Source organism: Mauremys mutica, chromosome 4 (genome assembly GCF_020497125.1).
Source record: "Mauremys mutica isolate MM-2020 ecotype Southern chromosome 4, ASM2049712v1, whole genome shotgun sequence".
Taxonomy (NCBI): domain Eukaryota; kingdom Metazoa; phylum Chordata; order Testudines; family Geoemydidae; genus Mauremys; species Mauremys mutica.
The window spans coordinates 94,313,175-94,338,827 of NC_059075.1; the positions used below are offsets into that span (position 1 = coordinate 94,313,175).

Below are 25,653 nucleotides of genomic sequence, written 5' to 3' on the forward strand. Positions count from 1 at the left end.
CACATATCTGGACTCATGTATTTACTGGGTGTCTTGGCCACTTCTGTGACATCACTGACTATCAACCAAAAAGCTCCATTTGTTCTCTCTGTTCTCTATTTCATCATTTAAATTAACACACTGTGTCAAGTTGCATTTATTGGTTCAGCATAAAAGCATCATCTCATAAGCAGTCAAGGCTTGAAAACCCCAAAGCAAATTTAACATTTCGGGGACAGAGACTGTGATAGAAACAGCACTCTCACATGATAAGATATAATACCCTGCAGTAAAAATAAATAGCAGTTTGCTAAGTGGGAATGGGAAAGAGATTATGAGGCTCACTCCACCAGAAATTTACTAACGTTTGAGATTTCAATAGCAAGATAATAATTTAATCTTTCCCAGATAATCAGTGCTCTGAAATATTTTAACCCCAGAGTCACCAAAATAAAAGTGCTTGATGAGACTGGGAAGCATCAAATATTGATCGATTGATGAGCACATTTGTTTGCTGAGATTCCATGGGATCTCCTAGTTAAATCAGGATTAACATGCATCTGTACTTAGGAGGAGGAGCACTAAGGAACATCTAGCCGCCGCAGGACATAGACTGGTCATCATTATGTACCTTCAGAAATAGTACTGAAACACTGCTGTGGAATGGCACTATGCTACTGGAGGAGCCATCTTCCAGATGACAGAAAACAGATTTTAACCACTTGTGGTTATTAAAGATGATAGAGTTCTTTCACTAGAAATTTCGTTTAACCCTGTTTTTCTGGCCAAATTCCAAGCAGTTACATTCTGCCTACCTTAATTGACTTTGTTGGTTCAAGTAGTTATTGTACTAGTCTTCAATCCATGTCCTAAACTGTAATGTATTGTTACTGTGTGCTATTAAAAGAGACAGCATCAATATTTTTAAAATAACCTTTTCTGCATTGAATTTTTACCACTCACTATTATTACAAACAACATCTAAAATTACTAGAACTGAAAAAGATTGGAGAAAAGAAAAGCTATGTTCTCTTTATTTTCAGTTTGCTTACTTTGCGCATTTAACAGCATTTTATGTTGAGTTCCAATGAGTCAGTTTACTTTTTTCTACTGTATAACCAGACAGTCATCTTCCACCTGTTTATATTGGTCTTTCACACAGCAAGAAGGGAGAGAAAAATATTTGTGTATACATACATGTACTGGCAAGTTGTCTCAGGGGCAGAAGTAATACCTGAAACTATGACTGTTTTTTTTTAAGTGAAACAATAATTTGAAATCTAGTCATTTAAAGCCTGAAAAGATCACGAGAGTCACGAGTGACTTGATGCATGTGTGTTTGTGTGCACACACGCATTAGTCCATTCTAAGGCTTAATTAACATTTGTAAAACTGCTCTGAGATCCTTCACATAAAAAAGATTCTATAGAAAATGCACAGTATTGTTGTAATTACCACCACTTAGAATTAAATTTTTTTTTAATCCTCTCATAGTAATAAGAAAGTCTATCATGTAACTATGGATGAGGTTTCCTGCACAGTAAGAACTTGGGATAAGGAGTGTATTTTTTACAACAGCGGTCTGAAAAATATCATCCCCACAAAGTAAAAATGTTGATTTTTTTTGCTGTTTTTTGTCGACATTAAAAAAAATCATTGAAATTTCATGATTTTGAAAAAATCTTAACCAGCTCTATTTGTTCCTGAGGCTGATTGAATCAAAATATATAATTTTATAGTTTAAGAGCTCTTATCAAATGTGAGGAGGTTTACACAGCTTGAAGATAAATGTTTTATAGGATAATTTCCTGAAGTACACTCAGGGTAGTTTCTTAAGCTCTTCTCTTGCAGTTCTTCTAAAAGCCTTAAATTCTTTGCTCTTAGAATTGAGAGCTATTTGCAGACAATCATTTAAATTTATCCCCTTTGTTCTTTTTATGAACCACCCACAAACAATGGTTCATTCCTAATTGTCTGAACATTTTATTTTCATCTTTAGGTTTATTCACTAATTGTTTATTTCATCTATATCTTTTACTATTTGTGATCTGTGTTTGGCCATTTGGTACCATGTGGTAAGTCGCATGGTATCTGACAGATATTGCAGCCACGTGCAATATATTTGGGGACTATTGTATGAAGTTTATGAACGTTATATTTATTATTATGGGCCAGGGATTGTGTTCTACTCCATGGGGGAGAGTTACCACAGCTCCTCCCAAAACTAAAACCAGTGTGGGGTAATTACTGCCGTGCAGACTGTGGGGACCATACACAGCTCTGAGAAGTATCACCCCCTGGCCTGGGTTATATATACTGGCACAGGCTGTGTTCCAAGAGAAACAGGAGACAAAGAAAGAACTTGTGCTATAAAGGGTTGGAGGAAACAGCACGGGGGACTTTGGTTTGATTCAGTAAATGGACATGACCTTTAGTCCAAGGGAGGGCCAAACCCACCGGATGGGTTGGGAGGACTTGAACCTGCCAGGGTCTCCATAGGACTGATGGGTGACTTCTGATACATTTGTTGCATTTAGACCTTTTGCTATGTTTTCTCTCTATGCTTCTGTCCTTAAATAAATGTACTTTGGAAGAGCTGTGTGATCACTTGCAAGCTCTGGCATTCCCTGGGCATAGCTCTCAGAGGACAAGCAAAGCACAGACGCTGGACATCAGTCAGAATTTACAGCTGCAGCCTAAAACCCTGGTCTGGAGAGAGATGGACCTGGAATGGACCTGGAATGCCACCCAGAGACAGGTGACAGCTAGAGGCCTGAGATGGCATTCCTTGATCAGACCATATAGGGGGTCAACAATGCAATTACCCTGAATCTGCGACAGTATCATTTCTTGATTTGATTATTGTTTCAATCATGAATGTTGTATAAAGAAATTTAAAGGTGAACTCTTCTGGCCTGAAACCTCCAGTGAACATATTCTCATGAGTACATGCTAGGCTTTCACTTTCTGTGAATGTTCTTGTGAGCAAAGTTGCTCTTAGAAATGTTCGTAGAAAACAAATCAAAAAAAGTAATGAATACCACTGAAACTTATTCATTGTTTTTATTTATCCAGTTCTATCTACTATGACTGTTCTTTACAACAAAATAAAAATGTATTTAATCAGTTAGTTACAGAAATCTGCTTTTGTCCACTAGAATTAATTATCCATTATTAATATCTATGCCAACTGTAAGGTGAGCATACTGAATTGGTAAGTATATTTTTTCTGGGAAGTTCTCATATTCAAAACCACTTCACAGTATCTCATTGAGATGATATTTTCTTCTTGCTATGAATTGCTGAAAGGTTTTGAAGTTCTGAAAGCATCCGGCAGGCTGATAAATTCAGAGACAGTAGGGAAATTGAGGGTGGTGGGCACAATAAACCAGTGACAGTAACAAGATAATGAATTTTATAGCCACTGAGTAGAATACAAGGGTTGAATACAGAATGACACTGCTATGATTGAAAGAATATAGGAAATCCTATCTGCAACTAAAATAAACAAGGGCAGGGGCTTCTTTGTGGTGTTTAAGGCAAAATTACAGGCTTCATTAGTGTGCCAGATTTTCCTCATAGCTCATGAGCAATTTGATAGGGATAATCCCTCCTTTGGAATTTTTCTCAAATTTTTTGGTTCATGGGGGCAAGTTCTTGAAGAATACAGACACAAAAAGGTGTCACTAACTACTGTAAATGGACCATGGAATTCTCTCCCCCAAAGAGTTACATAGTTTGCATCACAGGATGGACAATTGTATAGCTCAGAATCCCCATGGACCTGGGAAACTTCCAGCCAATCTCTTGAAACATTTCCCCCCAGAAGTGGCAGCAGTGCAGTGATTATGTACCATTTAGGGAAAATTTCTCAGTCAGAAAATAATCATGTCCAACTATTCATCAGTGAAATTTGATAGAGCAGATATGCCTCACCCAGAGCTGAGTGCAGATTTCAGCAAAGGAGTATTTCCTCTGAGTGTGGTGACACCCCTTATGGTCCTGAGGGCTTCTTAAACATCACCTTGTCAAACACCACTTTGATCTTCCAGCAGTCCAAATGAGTCAGTGACACAAAGAGTGTGGTAGCAGTCTATTTCTGTGCTGTGAACTGTTTGGAGACATTAAACAGGGTGAGTCACTCCAGACATCTTGTACTAGTGTCATGCCCTTTAATTGTTTGCTTCGCAGTCACCACAAACAACTTATCCACAGTGTTCACTTCTGCTGCCAAGAAGTGAAGACATCTGGACTGCTTATACCAATGAGAGTGTTTAAAGGAAAGAGTAAGGAGGATTCCAATAGTAGAAGGTCCTAGAGTGTAACCTGTAGTGTGTCTTAATTAGTTCTTGTCTGTCAACTTTTTATTTCTGAACATAAGAACGGCCATACTGGCTCAGACCAAAGGTCTATCTAACCCAGTATCCTGTCTTCTGACAGTGGGCAATGCTGGGGCCCCAGAGGGAATGAACAGAACACGAAATCATCCAGTGATCCATCCCCTGTCGCCCACTCCCAGCTTCTGGCAAACAGAGGCTAGGTACACCATCCCTGCTCATCCTGACTAATAGCCATTAATGGACCTATCCTCCATGAACTTTTCTAGTTCTTTTTTGAACCCTGTTATAGTCTTGGCCTTCATAACACAGGTTCCACAGGTTGACTATGCGTTGTGTGAAAAAATACTTCCTTTTGTTTGTTTTAAACTGCTGCCTATTAATTTCATTTGGTGCCCCCTAGTTCTTGTCTTATGAGAAGGAGTAAATAACACTTCCTTATTTACTTTCTCCACACCAGTCATGATTTTATAGATCTCTATCATATCCCCCCTTAGTTGTCTCTTTTACAAGCTGAAAAGTCCCAGTTTTATTAATCTCTCCTCATATGGCAGGCGTTCTGTACCCCTAATCATTTTTGTTGGCCTTTTCTGAACCCTTTCCAATTCCAATATATCTTTTTTGAGATGGGGCGACCACATCTGCACACAGTATTCGTGATGTTGCCATACCATGGATTTACATAGAGGCAATATGATATTTTCTGTCTTATTATCTATCCCTTTCCTAATGATTCCCAACATTCTGTTCGCTTTTTTGACTGCCGCTGCACATTGAGTGGATGTTTTCAGAGAACTATCCACAAAGATTCCAAGATCTATTTCTTGAGTGGTAACAGCCAATTTAGACCCCATAATTTTATATGTATAGTTGGGATGTTTTCCAATGTGCATTACTTTGCATTTATCAAAACTGAATTTCATCTGCCACTTTGTTGCCCAGTCAACAGTTCTGAGAGATCCTTTTGTAGCTCTTTGCAATCTGCCTGTGACTTAACTATCTTGAGCAATTTTGTATCATCTGCAAATTTTGCCACCTCACTGCTTACCCCCTTTTCCATATCATTTATGAATATATTGAATAGAACTGGGCCCCAAACAGACCCCCGGGGGACACCACTATTTACCTCTTTCCATTCTGAAAACTGACCCTTTATTCCTACTCTTTGTTTCCTATCTTTTAACTAGTTACCAATCCATGAGAGCACCTTCCCTCTTATCCCATGACTGCTTACTTTGCTTAAGAGTCTTTAGTGAGGGAGCTGTCAAAGGCTTTCTGAAAATCTAAGTACACTATATCCACTAGATCCCCCTTGTCTACATGCTTGTTGACCTCCTCAAAGAATTAAGAACATAAGAACATAAGAAAGGCCGTACCGGGTCAGACCAAAGGTCCATCTAGCCTAGTATCTGTCTACCGACAGTGGCCAATGCCAGGTGCCCCAGAGAGAGTGAACCTAACAGGCAATGATCAAGTGATCTCTCTCCTGCCATCCATCTCCATCCTCTGACGAACAGAGGCTAGGGACACCATTCTTACCCATCCTGGCTAATAGCCATTTATGGACTTAGCCACCATGAATTTATCCAGTCCCCTTTTAAACATTGTTATAGTCCTAGCCTTCACAACCTCCTCAGGTAAGGAGTTCCACAAGTTGACTGTGCGCTGCGTGAAGAAGAACTTCCTTTTATTTGTTTTAAACCTGCTGCCTATTAATTTCATTTGGTGACCCCTAGTTCTTGTATTATGGGAATAAGTAAATAACTTTTCCTTATCCACTTTCTCAACATCACTCATGATTTTATATACCTCTATCATGTCCCCCCTTAGTCTTCTCTTTTCCAAGCTGAAGAGTCCTAGCCTCTTTAATCTTTCCTCGTATGGGACCCTCTCTAAACCCCTAATCATTTTAGTTGCCCTTTTCTGAACCTTTTCTAGTGCTAGAATATCTTTTTTGAGGTGAGGAGACCACATCTGTACACAGTATTCGAGATGTGGGCGTACCATGGATTTATATAAGGGCAATAATATATTCTCAGTCTTATTCTCTATCCCCTTTTTAATGATTCCTAACATCCTGTTTGCTTTTTTGACCGCCTCTGCACACTGCGTGGACATCTTCAGAGAACTATCCACGATGACGCCAAGATCTTTTTCCTGACTCGTTGTAGCTAAATTAGCCCCCATCATGTTGTATGTATAGTTGGGGTTATTTTTTCCAATGTGCATTACTTTACATTTATCCACATTAAATTTCATTTGCCATTTTGTTTCCCAATCACTTAGTTTTGTGAGATCTTTTTGAAGTTCTTCACAATCTGCTTTGGTCTTAACTATCTTGAGTAGTTTAGTATCATCTGCAAACTTTGCCACCTCACTGTTTACCCCTTTCTCCAGATCATTTATGAATAAATTGAATAGGATTCAATTCTACTAGATTAGTGAGGTATGATTTCCCTTTATAAAAACCATGCTATTTCCCAACAAATTATGTTTATCTATGTGTCTGACAATTTTGTTCTTTACTATAGTTTCAACCAGTTTTCCTGGTACTAAAGTCAGGCTTACCGACCTGTAATTGCTGGGATCATCTCTGGAGCCCTTTTTAAAAATTGGCATCACATTAACTATCCTCCAGTCATTTGGTACAGAAGCTGATTTAAATAATAGGCTATAGACTACAGTAAGTTGTTCTTCAATTTCACATATGAGTTCCTTTAGAACTCTTGTGTGAATACCATCTAGTCCTGGTGTCTTATTACTGTTTAGTTTATCAATTTGTTCCAAAACCTCCTCTAATGACACCTCAATCTGGGACAGTTCCTCAGATTTGTCACCTAAAAAGAATGGCTCAGGTTTGGGAATCTCCTTCACATCCATGCAAACCAATGCAAAGAATTCATTTAGTTTCTCTGCAATGGCGTTATTGTCCTTGAGTGGTCCTTTAGCATCTCGATCATCCAGTGGCCCCACTGGTTGTTTAGCAGGCTTCCTGCTTCTGGTGTACTTAAAAAAAAATTCCTATTACTTTTTGAGTCTTTGGCTAGCTGTTCTTCAAATTCTTTTTTGGCCTTCCTAATTATATTTTTACATTTCATTTGCCGGAGTTTATGCTCCTTTCTATTTTCGTCACTAGGATTTAACTTCCACTTTTTAAAGGATGACTTTTTGCCTCTCACTACTTCTTTTACTTTGTTGTTTATCCACAGTAGTACTTTTTTGTGGATTTTATTGTTTTTTTTAATTTGGGGTATGCATTTAAGTTGAGCCTCTATTATGGTGTCTTTAAAAAGTTTCCATGCAGCTTGCAGAGATTTCACTTTTGGTACTGCACCTTTTAATTTCTGTTTAACTAATCTCCTCATTTTTGTTTAGTTCCCTTTTCTGAAATTGAATGCTACAGTGTTGGGCTGCTGTGGTGTTTTCACCATCTCAGAGATGTTAAATTTAATTATATTATGGTTGCTATTACCAAGCGGTCCAGCTACAGTCACCTCTTGGACCAGATCCTGTGCTCCACTTAGGACTAAATCAAGAATTGCCTCCCCTGTTGTGGGTTCCAGGACTAGCTGCTCCAAGAAGCTGTCATTTAAGGTGTCAAAAAACTTTATCTCTGCATCCCATCCTGAGATGACATATACCCAGTCAATATGGAGATAGCTGTAATCCCCTATTATTGAGGTTTTTTTATTTTAATAGCCTCTCTAATCTCCCTGAACATTTCACAGTCACTATCACCATCCTGGTTAGGTGGTCAGTAATATATCCCTACTGCTACACCTCTACCCCGATATAATGCTGTCCTCGGGAGCCAAAAAATCTTACTGCGTTATACTGAACTTACTTTGATCCGCCAGAGCGCACAGCCCCGCCTCCCGGAATGCTGCTTTACTGCATTATATCAGAATTTGTGTTACATCGGGTCATGTTATATCGGGGCAGAGATGTATATTCTTATTATTAGAGCATGGAATTACAATCCATAGAGATTCTGTGGCACAGTTTGGTTCATTTAAGATTTTTACTTCATTTGATTCTACGCTTTCTTTCACATATAATGCCACTCCCCCACCAGCACGACCTGTTCTGTCCTTCCAATATATTTTTTACCCTGGTATTACTGTGTCCCATTGATTATCCTCATTCCACCAAGTTTCTGTGATGCCTATTACATCAATATCCTCATTTAATATTAGGCACTCTAGTTCATCCATCTTATTATTTAGACTTACAGCATTGGTGCATATAAGCACTTTAAAAACTTGTCACTTTTTAGCTGTCTGCCATTACACGATGTAATTGAATGGGACTTTTTTTCATTTGACTCATTCTCATCAGATCCTACCTGTATTTCCACCCTCTCCTCCTTACTAGGACATAGAAAATCTCCATTAATAGATCGTCCCCTAAGGGATGTCACTGTCTGAACCATGTGCTCCTCCGCACCTGTCGGCTTTCCCCCAGCTCTTAGTTTAAAAACTACTCTATGACCTTTTTAAATTGAAAGGTCAGCTATAACAAGTTAAAGGGCTAAGAAGCTAAGGGGGAAGACAGGGTCATTGCAAGACAGAAAAAAAGATAGAAGGGGACAGTGTAAGTAGTGGATAGGACACTGGACTGGAATTCAGGAGACCTGAACTGCCACTGAACTGCTATGTGTGACCAGGAAAGGGATGCAGTCACTGCACCAGCTAAGGAGAAGGAAGGGCTGAAAGGGGAGAGCTGCTCCTGCAAACCAGAGAGAGGAAAGTTCTCATTCTGCTTTTGGCGGAGAGGGAGAGTTACACTATCTCCTACTCCAGGTTACTTTAACCTCTGATGGTGCTCCCTTCACCGACTTTCCCTACTACAATGTTTGGCCTGACAAGTCCTGGGCAGTTGTATGAAACCTTATCCTACCTTGTCAATTTGCTGTTCCTCCCATGAACCCTGTTATGGTAAATTCCCTGCAAATAGGGAAACTGAGGCATAAAGAGCTCCAGAGACTTGTCCAACATCATACAGCTAGTCAGTAGTAGAACAAAGATCTCCAGGTACCTACTCCTGTTCTTACCACTAGGACATGGCTCCTGTCTGACTACTGACTGCTACGAAATTGTAATGAGAGTTACAACTCATGGTACTGCTGGTGTCAAAACTCTGCCTACGAACTGAGCAGCTCCTGCCATGTGCTTTGCAAGTGAGAATTAAGTTTCCTAAATACACATACTTTATCATTAGTTACTCTGTGCCTTTCTAGGCAGAGAGAGAGAGAGAGAGTTTTATTATTGTTTCACAAATTTTTTTTTTTTACAGGACAATGTGGATCTTGGTGACTTGATGTTCTCACTCTGCTACCTTCCAACAGCTGGCAGGTTAACTATTACCATAATAAAGGCTAGGAATTTAAAGGCAATGGACATAACAGGAGCATCAGGTAGGAATTTCTTTCATGCCCAACATTACAATTTCATCTTCTCCCCCTTGAATTAAAGATATGATACAGTGTTTCCAACTCCTCTGATATTTGGTGTTTTTCTTAAAACCACAGTTTCTTTGGAGTTATTTGATTACGGAAGGTTCTTTCATTAACAAATGATTTTAGCCATCCTAGTTGCAAAGAAAAGCTTAAAAAATGTGAACCGTAAAGGCTCAAAAACTAGAAGGCAATTTAAAAGAACCCAAAGTTTATTATTGTAAAGACCTCAAGAATTTCGGGGGCCTGGCTTTTAAATACTTGGAGGTGGCCATGCTGAGACTGTAACCACAGAATTTAATTTTGCACTGCCTGCTATTTGTTGGGGTTTATGTTGGGTACAGTATAAACCAACACTGACAATGGAGAAGCTCAACAGCCATTAATCTGATATAAATGATGCTTGAGCCAAGATTATGAAGCCCACTGGTCCATTGTAGCAACTAGTTTCAGGGTCGGTATTGAAAACAAAATGAAACCAGTTTGGGATTTTGCTACAGAGGGGTCACAGATGCCTTGTTTCAATCCACTGGCAAAGGGGGAGAGGAGTAATAGTACTGTCAGAAAGGAGCTACAATGAAACAGGTGCCCCAAGTGGGGCAGTCTTCTATTACACCCACAGCTTTAACTGTACCTCTAAAGAAAACAATAATTGTACACCACTCAAACTATTATACTTCTAAAGTGTTAACATAACTAATTCCATATCAGCAAACACTAACGCTGACCACATTATCTGATTGTGTCCGGGTTCTACTTCTGCTATAGATGTAATCAATTACACAGACTGTTACAAACACGAGAATGCACATTGTGTCATAATGGAAATTTTTACATTCTTTGAGAAGACACAATACAAAAACCCAGCTTCCTGAATGAACATCTAATTGTTCATTATAGTCATTCAACCAGGAAGACCTTTTAACTGCCAGCGCCTCCCAGGCATTTCATTATTGAAGGAGCTCAGATTCTAATTTAGGTACTGGTGAATAAATTATGTATATAGATATAGGCATACATTAAAGGTTACTCCATTTGCTTTCCATCTGTGTTTATTTTTAAATGAACAAAACTGCTTATTATGATTCACACAGATCCCTACGTGAAGGTTTCTTTAATGTGCGAGGGAAGGCGCCTAAAGAAAAGGAAAACTTCCACCAAGAGGAATACCCTCAATCCTGTTTACAATGAAGCCATAGTCTTTGATGTCCCTCCGGAAAACATTGACCAAATTAACTTGTCAATAGCAGTTATGGATTATGACCGGTGAGATACCTGTAGCTGTTACTCTACTATGCAAGATTTTACGAGGCAAAAGATTGTAAAAAGCTGGCACAAATTCTCATAGTTTTCTCTCAGTTTGTGGTATTGATTAAAAATGTTTTGTCATGCAGGTCTCAGCAGAGGGCTACAATTCCCTGTACCATCAAACAGCATTTCTGTCTTAGTTTTTGAGATACAGAATTGCATCCATAACTTTGTATGCCTCATTTGCATACATATTTACTAGAATTGTAATGATAGCCTGTCCAAATGAACAGTTTGCACGCTGAATGGCCATTTGTACGCATATTAATTACTCAGATTTCCTCTGAAAATGTGGCCCACAGTATATTCTATTTGCAAATAAGTGCCTTGGAATAGGTGTACTGTTTGTTCAGATATCCCATTTCACATAGTAGTCTTTACATGTCAGATGCTTTGGGTGGGCTGGAGTCAGAACAAGTATGATGTATAGTTATTTTTCTCTTTTTCTGTTGGTTAAAATTGGAGTGTAGACAAATAAAAGTTCAACTGTCAATTTACTTCATAAAAACCAACACACACACAGTGTGAACTAACATGATATAAAAGAGTAAATTATTGGTATATTATCTCTGTTAGTGAGAAAGAAAGGGATGAAGCTCAAACCTGTGTTGTGTAGCTCATCAAGTTTTCCCAGCATCCTAGATCATTGTCTGTTATAACGAATTTAAATTATATTTGTTCTCAAATGTAAAATTTTAAGAAAAAAATATTATGGCACATTTTCACAGTGTAGGTCACAATGAGGTCATTGGAGTGTGTCAAATAGGCAACGATGCAGAGAGTCTAGGCCGGGACCACTGGAATGAAATGCTCTCGTATCCTCGGAAACCGATTGCTCATTGGCATCCGCTTGCAGAGGTAAGATTTCCATTTCCTGCGTATTTACTTGAATTGTGAAAGCTCTTTAATGAGAAACTAGAAGATGGATAAAATCTTTGCGAACAAAATAGCATGATCTACATTTGTAGACTAAACCCAGAAAAGGGCTTTGAAACTCCTGTTTTTAAAGTGTGCCTGAAGTAGCAGGGACATAAAATCAGCTCCTATCAGTTTTAGTGGGATGTAAAATACTTCAAACTTTTAAAATATACATATATAACTTAAAACTCAGGCATTATATATAGGATGATTTTTATAACATATAAAACTTTGAGTAACTTTCACTGTATATTGGCTAAACCATATCCATCTGTTTAGAGCTGTTAAGGAATAATTAAATAAATAGTTAGGATGTTTTACATTTATATATTAGATACAAATATGACTCACTCTCTTGTAATACTTTATTTCCATTCCATTGGCATGTCCAAAGGGATGTCTAATTGCACCGAAAATAATAAAATGTCCTTGGAGATTAGCAAATGTAAAAATAAGAAACCGCAAAATCAGAAAAGCTCTTCAAGTTACGATTGGCTTCCTATGTTTCTTTTGTCTTCATTTAGGGCCCTATTCAGCAGAAATGTTATGCGGGCCTTCTGCGCATGGATGGCTGCCGAAGAGGCTTCCTCACCCTTTTAACCTATTCAGCAGAAATTTGGCATTCCTGTTGATCTCTTTCTTAGCCATTTCCTCAGGGGCCATTCCGCAGAGAGTCCAGAGGGGTACAGACATCCTTCTAACCCCTCCCCCTCACTCCCTTCCCTCCCCAGGGAATACTAATCCTGATTCATGAGACACAAAAATTCATCATAGGCACAGCTATATCTTGATTTCTGAAAGTTACCATCATGTAGCTCTAATCTAGGCAAATGTAATACAAACAGTAACAGTGGCCTCTGCTGTTACCTAGGAATTACTTTTATTGTTACACGTATTGTCTAAATTCAGATGGCAACACATGTTCACACCCATTTCCAGAGGCTTATGGATATAAATATGGTAGCCTGTTTAACAACTACACCTCTACCCCGATACAACACAACCTGATATAACACAAATTCGGATATAATGCAGTAAAGCAGTGCTCTGGGGGGGCGAGGCTGTGCACTCCGGCGGATCAAAGCAAGTTCGATATAACGCGGGTTCACCTATAACGCGGTAAGATTTTTTGGCTCCTGAGGACAGCGTTATATCGGGGTAGAGGTATAGCATGCTAACCCTCAGCGCAGAAGGATGGGAAGGCCTGCCATATTGATATTTCTAGCCAGGAGCCAAGCCACGATGCCCATTAGTTATTCAGAGATATGATTAGTGGGCAGCCTCTCTATGTATGTTGTATTGATTAGAATGTAATTGTGGATGCTTACAGTGATATGGCAGTTTTGCTAAGTTATAGGTGTCAACCATAGATGGCTTCAGTAGACAGTTGGCAAGTACCAGGAAGCCCCTGTACAATGATAGCAGTATCCTACTGGGACCACATCTCCATGACTGATCATGTTTAGTAATGGGTCCCACTGCAGTTCAGTCTGCATGTCTGGGACCTCTGAGCGCCCACAAACTGCCTGAATGAATGGAGTGGAAGATAATGGCACCTGGAAACAGTCCAAGCAAGGTGGCAAAGTTCAGCACACAAAGCTTTGGGCTTACTGAGAAGCTGAATACATGATCAATGGCACTTTATTCCTTTTCATGACGGGCAAGTGCCAAAATTGTGCTTTGCTCCGATTTAGCTGGGCTTGGAAAACTGAGCACCTTGCTCTTAACTGTAGTCGAGCAATGACACGAGTGGCTTGACAGAACCCTCGTGAAGCACTGAAAACCAGTATGACAATGTCTGTTAGCAGAGGTTATGCATGCCCTTACATCAAACCCATATTTCTCTCTTTGAGGGCAATGGGCTGCAGAGGTCTTGTCCATAGAAAAGAAAGGGCTGTCAGAATCTAATTGACATCCCTATTCTCTCAGCATATGCTCAGTTGAGTCCTTCAGCAGTCATTAATGTGGGTCACTTTACATCTACCTGAGCTACAAAGAGGCATATGTTTGGAATTCCCAAGAATCAAGTGGGGGAGGGTACCCAAAGCATCCAAGATGTGCAGAGAAATATTTATACAAACAACATATCATTTTGGGTCCTGAATCAGGATTAGGCTCAGTGATGGCTAAGCTTTGGAAGCTTCTAGAGCCTTTGTGTCCAGAGCCATAAGACTCTGACTATTTGCTGAATAGGACCCTCAGTTTTCAAACAAATGTTTCAACTATGTGAAGAGTGGTTTGTTTAGCTAGAATCTGCGAGTAACAGTAACACCCAGAGGCCTTTGGTGGTACCTACGAATTACTGGTATGGATACTAGCATTGCCCAAATTCAGATGGTGAGCCACATTCATGCCCATTTCCAGAGATTCATGGAAGTAGTTTGGTTTTAATAGCAAGCCTGATAGCAATGGAAATCAGCAAGCAGTGTGATTTGCAGCTGGGTGCAGCAACCAGTTTCATTCTTATATTCAATATTTTTTCAAACAAAAAAAATGAATGCTGTACTGGATATTCTTGCAAATACATTTCTTCAAGAGTGATTGTCATTATACATTTATATTGTGGTCATGCCTCAAGGTATCAGTAAGGATTGGTGTCCCCTCTCACCCTGTACAAAAATCCAGGTTAACATGGCTCCTGCCCCAAAGACCTTACATTCTAAGAAACTAAAGAAGGAGCTACTGTCTGTAGGGCAAGAATGAGACAGGTACGGCAATCTTAGTGACACGATGTTCCTTCAGCAAGAAGGAGAATAAGTAGGATTGTGTTTGTATTTTATGTAGCCTGTAAATCTTCATTGCTCTTTGCAGATCCATTTTCAACAGCTGTCTCAGTTATATAGGTAACATTGAATAAGGAAGATTTGTTCATCTCTGTATAAAATAGGTGCAGATCAAAGGTGGCTCTGCACCATAACACCCACACAGTTATTATTTTAAATTAATTTACCAACAGATAATGCATAGGAGCTTTCTCTATAATTTGCATAGGAAATAACTAGATGCCACTGTGTGGTAATTGCTGACAAATTTTGAAAGGTGATCACAGTACTGGGCAGTACCACACTAAGAAATCCACATCCAGGAACAAGAGCCACTGAGATAAAAAGCTACTTTCACTATATCTTCAGTTGTGCATGTAATTAGCTGTCTAAAGCCTTTCCAGCATAGTTTAATTTCAAGGATTTAGTAAAAGCCCTAATGTTAAAACATACACATGCAAACTTGTGTACACTTTTGTCTGAGCAAAATGCCTGATGCATAGTCACACTTTCCTTTGTGTCCACAGACCATCTTGCATGTTCATTAGGCATTTTGGATTTGCAACTGAGCATATGCAAATACAAGTATTTTGCAAATACAAAATTTGCAAAAAGTGTCAGTCTGTTTCTGTCTTGTTAGACTTTCAACAAAAACTGTCTGAGCGGCTCCTTGGTATCAGCAAGCCTGTGGCACTGTGACAGTATTCTAGTCTGTCATGCATGAACATCATTTCAGGCCTGTTCTCTTTATTCAGGCAAAACTCCCATGGGGGTCAATGAATTTGGTCCTGTAAGAGAAATATTTTGATTCCTTGGCAAGTCAATGCATGCATCCCTGCTTGGAATGCAAATCAGACAGGTGCATACTTACCCACTGTAAAAGATGGTTACTCACCTTTGTAACTGTTGTTCTTCAAGATGTGTTGCTCATATCCATTCCAATTAGGTGTGCACGCGCTGCGTGCACGTTTGTCAGAAGATTTTTACCCTAGCAACACTCGGTGGGTCGTCTGGGTCCCCCTGGAGTGGCGCCGCTAGAGCGCCAAATATATACCCCTGCCGACCCAGCGGCCCTTCAGTTCCTTCTTGCCAGCTACTCCAACACAGGGGAAGGAGGGCGGGTTTGGAATGGATATGAGCAACACATCTCAAAGAACAACAGTTATAAAGGTGAGTAACCGTCTTTTCTTCTTCGAGTGCTTGCTCATATCGATTCCAATTAGGTGATTCCCAAGCCTTACCTAGGTGGTGGGGTCAGAGTGAGATGTTGCAGAATGTAAAACTGCTGAGCCAAAGGCTGCATCATCTCTGGACTGTTGGACCAGTGCATAGTGTGAGGCAAAGGTGTGGACCAAGGACCAGGTAGCTGCGCGACATATCTCCTGGATGGGTACATGAGCCAGGAAGGCAGTAGAAGAAGCCTGAGCCCTGGTGGAATGTGCAGTGAGGTGGCTCAATGGAACATGGGTCAAGTCATAGCAGGTACGGATGCACGACGACACCCAAGATGAAATCCTCTGGGAGGAGACAGGTAGGCCCTTCATTCGGTCTGCCACTGCGACAAAGAGTTGGGGCGTTTTACAAAAGGGCTTTGTCCGCTCGATATAAAATGCGAGCGCCCTACGGACGTCTAGGGAGTGCAATTGTTGCTCCCGTCGCGATGAGTGTGGCTTCGGAAAGAAGACTGGAAGGAAGATACCCTGGTTGATATGAAAGGCAGATACCACCTTAGGGAGGAAGGCTGGATGTGGTCGCAACTGCACCTTGTCCTTGTGAAACACAGTATACGGTGGGTCCACCGTGAGAGCCCGAAGCTCGGAGACTCGTCTGGCCGATGCAATGCCTATGAGGAAAACTGTCTTCCAGGACAGGTATAGCAGCAAGCAGGTTGCCAGCGGCTCGAATGCGGCAGTCATAAGTCTGGTTAGAACCAGGTTGAGGTCCCAGGTTTGGGCGGGGCGGCGAACTTGGGGGTATAAGCGCTCCAAGCCCTTGAGGAACCTAGAAACCATAGGGTGCAAGAATATGGAGCGGCCACTCTCCCCTGAGTGGAAGGTAGAGATGGCTGCCAAGTCCACCCTCAATGAAGATACCGCCAGGCCCTGCTGTTTGAGAGACCAGAGGTAGTCCAAGATGGAATGGATCGGTACCTCGGTGGGAGTAATATTGTGCATTTCGCACTAGCAGGAGAAATGCTTCCACTTGGCCAGATATGTTAATCGAGTGGAAGGTTTCCTACTACCCAGGAGTACGTTGAGGCACAGCAACGTAACTCGGATCGGTTTAGCCACGCAGCAGCCATGCTGTGAGGTGCAGGGACTGCAGGTCTGGGTGGTGAAGTCTGTCGTGATCCTGCGTTATAAGGTCTGGGTGAAGAGGCAGGGGAATTGGGTTGGCTATTGACAGGTCTAGCAACATGGTGTACCAGTGCTGCCTGGGCCACGCTGGAGTGATCATGATCAGGTGCGCTCTGTCCCTGCGGAGTTTTAGCAGGACCCTGTGAACCAGCGGGAATGGTGGAAAGGCATACAGCAGTTGGCTCGTCGACGGCATCAGAAATGCGTCTGAGATTGAGCCCGGGGAGAGGCCTTGGAATGAGCAGAACGTCTGGCATTTCCTGTTCTCACGAGAAGCGAAGAGGTCTATGTGGGGAAAGCCCCACCTCCGGAAAACAGAATGGATAACGTCCAGACGAATCGACCACTCGTGAGACAGGAAGGATCTGCTGAGGCGATCTGCCAGGGTGTTTCGAACCCCTGGGAGAAAGGACGCTACCAGGTCTATCGATTGGGCTATGCAGAAGTCCCAGAGGTGGATGGCTTCCTGACAAAGAGAGGAGGACCGTGCTCCTCCCTGCTTGTTTATGTTAAACATGGTTGTTGTGTTGTCTGTGAACACTGAGACACAACGGCCTTGTAGGTGCTGCTGAAACGCCTGGCATGCAAGGCGGACTGCTCTCAGCTCTCGGACTTTGATGTGCAGGGCCAGCTCTTGAGCTGACCAAAGGCCTTGGGTGCGAAGCTGACCGAGGTGAGCACCCCAGCCAAGAGTTGACGCGTCCGTTGTCTGGGACACCGAGGGCTGAGGCGGATGGAACGGCATCCCTGCACACACCAGGGAGGGCGTCGACCACCAGTCGAGTGAGCCTAGGATGCTCGGGGGGATCGAGACAATCATGTCTATGCTGTCTCTGCCCAGATGGTACACCGAGGTGAGCCACGATTGGAGGGGACGGAGGCGTAGCCTGGCATGTTTGGTCACGAATGTGCAGGCAGCCATGTGACCCAGGAGACCGAGACAAGTGCGAGCCGAAGTTGTCGGGAAGTTCCGTAAACCTTGTATAATTGTTACCATGGCCTGAAACCGAGGCTGAGGTAAGCAGGCTCTGGCAAGATTGGAGTCCAGGATGGCCCCAATGAATCCTATTCTCTGGGTGGGAATCAGAGTGGATTTCTCTATATTGATCATCAGGCCTAGGCGCAGGAATAGGTCCTTGACGATGCCCACGTGACGGGTGACTTGTGTCTCAGAGGTCCCTCGAATGAGCCAATTGTCTAGATACGGAAAAACGTGTACCCGACAGCGGCGGAGGGAAGCAGCGACTACAGCCATGCATTTTGTAAATACTCTTGGGGCTGTAGATAGGCCGAACGGAAGGACTGTAAACTGCCAATGCTGACGGTTGGCCACAAACCAGAGGTACCGTCTGTGGGGAGGATAAATGGCGACGTGAAAATAAGCGTCCTTCATATCGAGGGCAGCATACCAGTCTCCGGGATCCAAGGAAGGGATGATGGTCCCCAGGGATACCATGCAGAACTTCAGCTTTATCATGAACTTGTTGAGTTCCCACAGGTCTAGGATAGGTCTGAGACTTCCCTTCGCCTTGGGGATTAGGAAATAGCGGGAGTAGAACCCCTTGCTCCTTTCGTCCTTTGGTACCTCCTCTATAGCTCCGATGGTGAGGAGCGTCCGCACCTCTTGTAAGAGGAATTGCTCATGAGAGGGGTCCCTGAAGAGGGACGAGGATGGAGGGCGGGGGGGGGTGAAATAAACTGGAGGCGGTACCCAAGTTCCACCGTGCGTAGGACCCAATGATCCGAGGTTAGATGGGATCACGCAGGGAGGAAAAAGGAGAGGCGGTTGTAAAAGGGAGGGAATGAATCCTGGGTAATAACTGGTACGCCGTCCTCGGGCGTGCCTTCAAAAGTTTGACTTCGGCCCCGCTGGTGGTTTAGAGGGACTCTCATTTTGGCCCCTTTGGGGCCCTGACTGTCGCCTACAACCGCCTCGGCCACGCCTGCTGGCAAAGTCCTGTCTTTGTCTAGGCGCAGGGTAAGGGCGGTGAGGCTGGGGACGGAAAGGCCGGCGCTGAGTCACCGGCATGTGCATGCCAAGAGAGCGCATAATGATCCTGTTGTCCTTTAGGCTTTGCAGCCTAGGGTCAGTTTTTTCAGAGAACAGGCCTTTGCCATCGAAGGGCAAGTCCTGTATAGTATGCTGCAGCTCCGGGGGAAGGCCTGACACCTGGAGCCATGAAATGCGCCTCATGGCAACACCCGAGGCCAGAGTCCTGGCAGCAGAGTCAGCTGCATCCAACAAGGCCTGGAGGGAAGTTCTCGCCACTTTCTTCCCTTCTTCCAGGAGGGCAGCAAACTCTTGACGGGAGTCCTGAGGGACCAACTCCATAAATTTGCCCACCTCCGCCCAGGTGTTGTAATTGTAGCGGCTAAGCAGGGCTTGTTGGTTTGCTACGCAGAGTTGCAGGGCCCCTGCCGAGTACACCTTACGGCCCAGTAAGTCCATTCGCCTAGCCTCCTTCGATTTAGGAGCTGGTGCCTGCTGGCCATGGCGTTCCCTCTCATTGACGGACTGGATGACAAGGGAGCAAGGGGGAGGATGTACATACAGGTACTCGTACCCCCTAGAGGGCACCATGTACTTGCGTTCAACTCCCCTCTAAGCGGGCGGGATAGAGGCTGGAGACTGCCAGATGGTATCAGCATTGGCTTTGACCGCGGAATGAACGGTAGGGCCACTCTAGTGGGGGCGTCAGCCAACAGAATGTCTACGACCGGATCCTCTACCTCCGAGACTTCCTCCACTTGGAGGTTCATATTGAGCGCCACCCGTCTCAGGAGGTCCTGATGGGCCCTCAAGTTGATTGGAGGAGGGCCCGAGGAGTACGTTCCTGCCACCGCCTCATCTGGGGAGGAGGAAGAAGAAAAGCCGGGGACAAGCAGGTCCTGCGTTAGCTCTTGTTCCTGGACAACCTCCTGTTCCAGTGGGATCTGGGAGTCCAGTGGCTGAACCGGGGCTTCCTCCGTACCAGTTGGAGGGGGACGGCTAACTGTCGCCTCTGGCACCCGGTGCTCTGATGGGACAGAGCGAGATGGGATCACAGGTAGTCCTTGGGCCTGGTGGTACGCCCAAGGTGTCCAGAAGGACCACTGATGGGGACCCTGGTCCTGGGCCTGGGTCTCCTGGAAGACTCTGGTGGGCACATCAGAATCACGGTCCTGTGCGTATGAACTGTCCGCGTGGGACGACACTGATGTATGTCTGGATGGCCATGGAGGAGCTGAAAAGCCCTGGGCAGAGTCTCCCTCTCTAACTGATGTCGCTCAACGTGGCACCGGGGATTGGTACCGGGAGGCATACCGGTACCGGGAGCGAGATCGGGACCTGCGACCAGAGCGGTGCCGGGAGGTCGACCGAGATCGCGAGGCTCGACGTCAGCAGTGGCTATGAGAGTCACGGTGCCTGGGGCGGTGCTGGGAGCTGGATCGGTGCCGAGTGTACCGGGCCGGCGAATGGGACGCTGACCGGTGCCGCGAGTGCGACCGTACCGAGATGGAGAACGGTGCCGGGACTGCGAGCGGCGTCGGGACCTGGATCGGCGACGGGACCGAGAACGTCTGCGCGACCGCGGTCGTGAACGGTGCCGCTCTGTGGTGCCGACGGAGGGTGGTCTGATCAAGGCAGGCTTGCCGATCGACTGTATAACCCGCACTGGCGGTGCCAGGGGTTGAGGCAGCGTAGACTCTGTCATTACAATCAACTCCCTCGCCGTGGAAAATGTCTCCGGCGTGGAGGGAATAGTGAGCTCAACCACGGCTCGCACTGGGGAGCTTTCAGGCACTGGACTTGACGGCTCTTGCGGGGCCGGAATCGACGGTGCCGATGTTGTCGGTGCCATGGCAGGTATCGGTGCCGGGCGGTCCGACTTAGTCGAGCGCTCTGGCTGCGGAGCAGGCGGCGCGGACGCAGCAGGAGTCTTGAGCCTCTTGGCCCTTGGGGAGAGGGATCGGTGCCGAGTGGACGTCGGTGCAGGCGACGGCCGGTGCCAAGAGGCCTTGGCGGTACCGGTGTGATCCGGTGCCGAGGGAGTGCTTCTAGTTGAAGACTGTCCAGCGCTCGGTGCCGAGGGCTGAGGAGTAAGAGCTGCCTCCATCAGGAGCTGCTTGAGATGAAAGTCCCGCTCCTTTTTTGTTCTCGGCTTAAAGGCCTTACAAATGCGGCACTTATCTGTTAGGTGAGATTCCCCGAGGCACATAAGACAGGAGTCGTGGGGATCTCCTGTTGGCATCGGGTTGTGGCAGGCCGAGCACGGTTTGAAACCTGGTGAATCGGGCATGGGCCCTGGCACCGGGTGCGGGGAAGGGGCTAATCCCCGAACCCCTCTGAACTATATACACTAACTATACTATAAACAAATAAAGTTAACTACAACTATATAAATCTGAACTATATATACAAGAATTAATGAGAGAACTACGAGTAGCTAGGGAAGTGGAGGTCAGCTAAGCCGCGCTCCACTGTTCCAACGACTGACACGGGCAGTAAGAAGGAACTGAAGGGCCGCTGGGTCGGCAGGGGTATATATTCGGCGCTCTAGCGGCGCCACTCCAGGGGGTGACCCAGCCGACCCACTGAGTGTTGCTAGGGTAAAAATCTTCTGACGAACGTGCACGCGGCACGCGCACACCTAATTGGAATCGATATGAGCAAGCACTCAAAGAAGAATACCTATTCCCAGTGTAGTGCCAGGATTGGTAGCTGCAGTGGAAAGGGAAACACCTGCAGAGAGGGAGAGAGAGAGACTCATGATGGATGTGAAAGTTCTCACACAGCTTCTGCATCTCCAGCATGTTAAAGAGGCACCTTTATAGACATAAAAGTTATATATTTAGTATTGCCTGCTCTCATTAGTTTATCGCCATTCTCACACTATATGGTGTTTTACTTACAGCCCCAGCTGCTGGGATTTAGAAAGCTGAGATTTTCATGCAGTGTCATTTGGGGGTGGAGAGGTGGGGGAGTTTCTAGCTGGCTCAGTTATTGAGAAAGTGCTTGGAAATTTGACCTGAGTGCACCCTAAAAGGTTCAGAAACCAGAAGGCAAAGAAAAAGAACCCAACATTTATTTATTTTAACTCTCATGATTTTTTGGTGCCCAACTCAGGATGCCTGAACAGTTGGGGGTGGCAGTACTATATAAAAGATGCGCACAGTAGGTTAGCACCATACTGTGAATATTAACATTCTTCCTTTTTCATAATTGATGTGTCACCATTGATAATTTCTGTTTACCTCTGTACCCCCTTGGCCAATGAAATCCACTTGATCAGTCAATTTCATATTCTGGTTCTCATGCATTAGCACAATGCTACTGTGTTTGGGGTTCCACCCCTGCAGGACAGCATTATACTAGGTGGAGTACCCCAGAGATCATGTTTAAATTCTGCCACAGAACTAACAGGAGAGTTGGGGTGACTACCCTTGACCCTGACACAGTCGACCCCTTTTTGAAACACTGCTCCCATGGGTAACTTGTCACTAGGGCCCATGAAAATAATCCCAACCCTCTTTTTTAAATTTTGTATATTTGCCTTGGAATGGAACAAATTGCTCCAAATGGAAGGTACAGTAATTTCCAGAATACTTCCTCAAGACAGAAAACTGCCCCCCGCCCCAAACACATTCCTACAAGTTTTTCACCTTACTGCCACTTCAGATTACACTGTACACTTGTGCTATGCTACTTTATACAGTCAGTATAGTTTTCAGGAACAAAACACTTCCATAAATTTGATCACTAAGAGATTATGGGTGCAATCCTGATCCCACTGAAGTCCATGGGAGTTTTGCACCTATTGCCTCATTTCCTTGGTAGAAGAGAGCATTTTTGTTTAAAGAGGAAATTAAAAGAATAAATATTTCAATCCCTCGAAGACACTCATGTTGTTGCAGGCTAGAAGGGCATTTTTGTGGAAGTTCCTTGTTAATATATTGACATCACATCACTGCTGCACATGAATTTTAAAATTAAAAAAAAATCTCTTTTTACTGAACTTACAAAGCACTAAAAACATTTCTATTCTATAGTTTTATAAAAAAAAATTCTCCCCTCTTTTCATAAACAAACCATAAATGTGCGCCTAAAGTACCTGGCAGTGAATGAGTGCATATACAACTCCACTGCTGGGGCAGCAGGTGCTTCCAGAGCAGAAATCAGGCCCGTAGCAGAGGAGACGCATGTGTCTCAAGATGATGGTACCAGTGCATGTGCATTTCAGCATTCTTTCCAGCTGATCCATGGATCAGCTAAGAGCAGTAAACATGAAAAAGGTAATGACAGCCTGTTACACAAGGGCCTGATCTAACTCCCACTGGAGAAAAGAGAAAGAGTCCCATTGGCTTCAGCAGAAGTTGGATCAATCCCACAGAGAGGCATGAAAGGAAAGAGATCCAAAGAATTACAAGAAGACTAAGTGGATGAGAGTCATTCTCCATTCAGGGGGGGGTATCACTGAAAAACAGGTACATTTCCTTCAGGGGAATTTAGAAGGAGTTTTAAACCTAGGATTATATTGACCCATATTATCACACAAGATATAAACCAAGAGGTACAAGAGACATAATTCACACCAACACCACTCAGCAATGTTAAAACATTAAGGGGGCCTATTTGCCATAAAAACAAAATTGCTGGAAATGCGCTTAAGCTTAAAACATCAACTGATTTTAAAAAAAAATCAGAATTTTTAATTTTTTTTGTTTGACCCAATTAGAAATACAGTGCAATTTAGTGTATTGTTAAAACATTTTGTGTTTCAACTGGAGAGAAAAAAATAGAAGAACTTAAACTAGGCTGAGACCAACAGAACTGTTCTCAATTCACTGTTCTTACCGTCTGTTTAGAATAATGCACTGTAAAATGACTATACCTTAGAATCAAATGGGGGGGGGGAAAATGGCATTATTATAAGGAAAAAAATGTAGAGTTAGCAATGCATAATATAGTAGAATTTAATAAAAGCACTTGGGCAGGTGAAAACGGAAGCAGAACAGGAGTTATAACCGATGTTTAAAGTTTTCTCTTTCTGCTGTAATTCATGAAGGTCCTTGCTTACATCTTAATTCTGTTCTGAAGTGACAAACTTTACAGCATGTGAACAAAGCCGTGTAAATGTGAATAATACTGTGTAAATGGAACTGTGACATTTATGGACATTGCTGAATGTCTTCAAGAATTGCATTAAAAGGTGATTTCTAATACAGTGGGTTGGGCAAGGAACTACAGCTGGAAGCACTCCAGGGTCCTGCAATTCTCTGAAAGGACCGCCATCTCCATGAAGGCACATGAAATTTATGAATCCAAATGGCAGTGATGGACCACATACAGGAAGACTCATCTCAGCTGCTAACTAAGCATTAACAGACCTGGCACAGACGAGAAGTACACAAAGGGGACTGTAAGCATCTGGGATGTTTGTTTGTTTTGTCGGTTTCTTTTAGTTCCTTTTTTCCTTTGGCCAAACTCAGACATCCCTAAAACTGGAATGTTTTAGTCAGTTGCATGCTGGCCAGTTGTCATAATTTTTTTAAATACTCATCGCAAAGGTATGTAAAGGGACCAGTACAGTTTTGATATACAGTAACTTTGATTTTACTACACATGAACATTGTATTCTACTTTACTGTTTCTTGTTCAATGAGTAATCCTGTTATGTCTATGTTTCTGTCTAATTTTGGAAAGTAGAGCCACATCTTTATCAGGACTCGTTCAGTTAGGTGGATCTTATCTTTGTTTAGTAGAGATAATGCATGATTCCTTTGGAGTAATGGTTTGAGGGATAAAGTAAATAAATTTAAAATTTCTTAATTTTATAAAAAGTATATCATTCTTCTAAACACAGGTAAAATGTACTTTGATTTATTTATATAGAGCTAGTCTATACAAATAATTTTGTTCTTAATAAGACATTGTGCAATTGTTATTTATTCCTATTTTGTATTTATATATTAAAGTTTAAGTGAATGTTTAAAGAACTCACATGTAATACTTTAGAGATGTTTTAATTCAGTTTTTATCAATAGGAAGCAATGGAAAACCTCTCTAGTACAGTTCTGAACATTCATTTTTAAAACAAAATGGGCATGGAGCTCACATTGTAGATGAAGTAAAAGACACAATATCACACAAATAGGGTGTTCAAAGAGGAAAATCAGAAGGCTACAGAAAGCTTTCTGCAGAGTGAAGCATAATTTCCTAGCAATTTAAGGGCATCCTGACTTTGCTCTATCCACTATATTTCACATTTTCATGTAATTTTCGAAGTGACAAAGTATGATTTTCTTGTTTAAATTAACCAGAACGGTATTCTTCCTGTCAGAGCTTGACATGCAGCCCAGGGAAATTGCCAGCTGTGCTGAGGTAGAGTGTAGACACATATGGAAAAGAGTGTATAGAAATAAGAAACTGGCATGACTAAGTAAGTTATACCTAGCAGCACAGGCGACGCGTAGAGGGAGGACATGCAGGAGCAAGTGCCCCCCCAGATTTCTGCTTGGCCTCCTGGGGGACAGGGGTGGGAGGGAAGAGGGGCTCT

The 25,653-nt window shown here is 43.2% G+C and overlaps 1 protein-coding gene across 3 annotated transcripts in view; it reads left to right on the forward strand.

The window, feature by feature from the left end:
- SYT9 (synaptotagmin 9) overlaps nt 1-24,974 on the forward strand; it is a 131,141-nt gene extending 106,167 nt beyond the window's left edge. Inside the window, exons 4-7 of one of the 3 annotated variants that reach the window (XM_045017174.1) lie at nt 9,612-9,732; nt 10,866-11,037; nt 11,808-11,937; nt 24,323-24,974. In XM_045017174.1, the coding sequence (XP_044873109.1) occupies nt 9,612-9,732; nt 10,866-11,037; nt 11,808-11,937; nt 24,323-24,397 (498 nt within the window). In that variant the 3' untranslated portion in view covers nt 24,398-24,974. Of the gene's footprint in view, nt 1-9,611; nt 9,733-10,865; nt 11,038-11,807; nt 11,938-12,521; nt 12,983-24,322 lie in introns of those variants that run through there. The other 2 variants (XM_045017173.1, XR_006579442.1) reach the window with 2 other exon arrangements.
- Nucleotides 24,975-25,653: the final 679 nt, after the last annotated feature.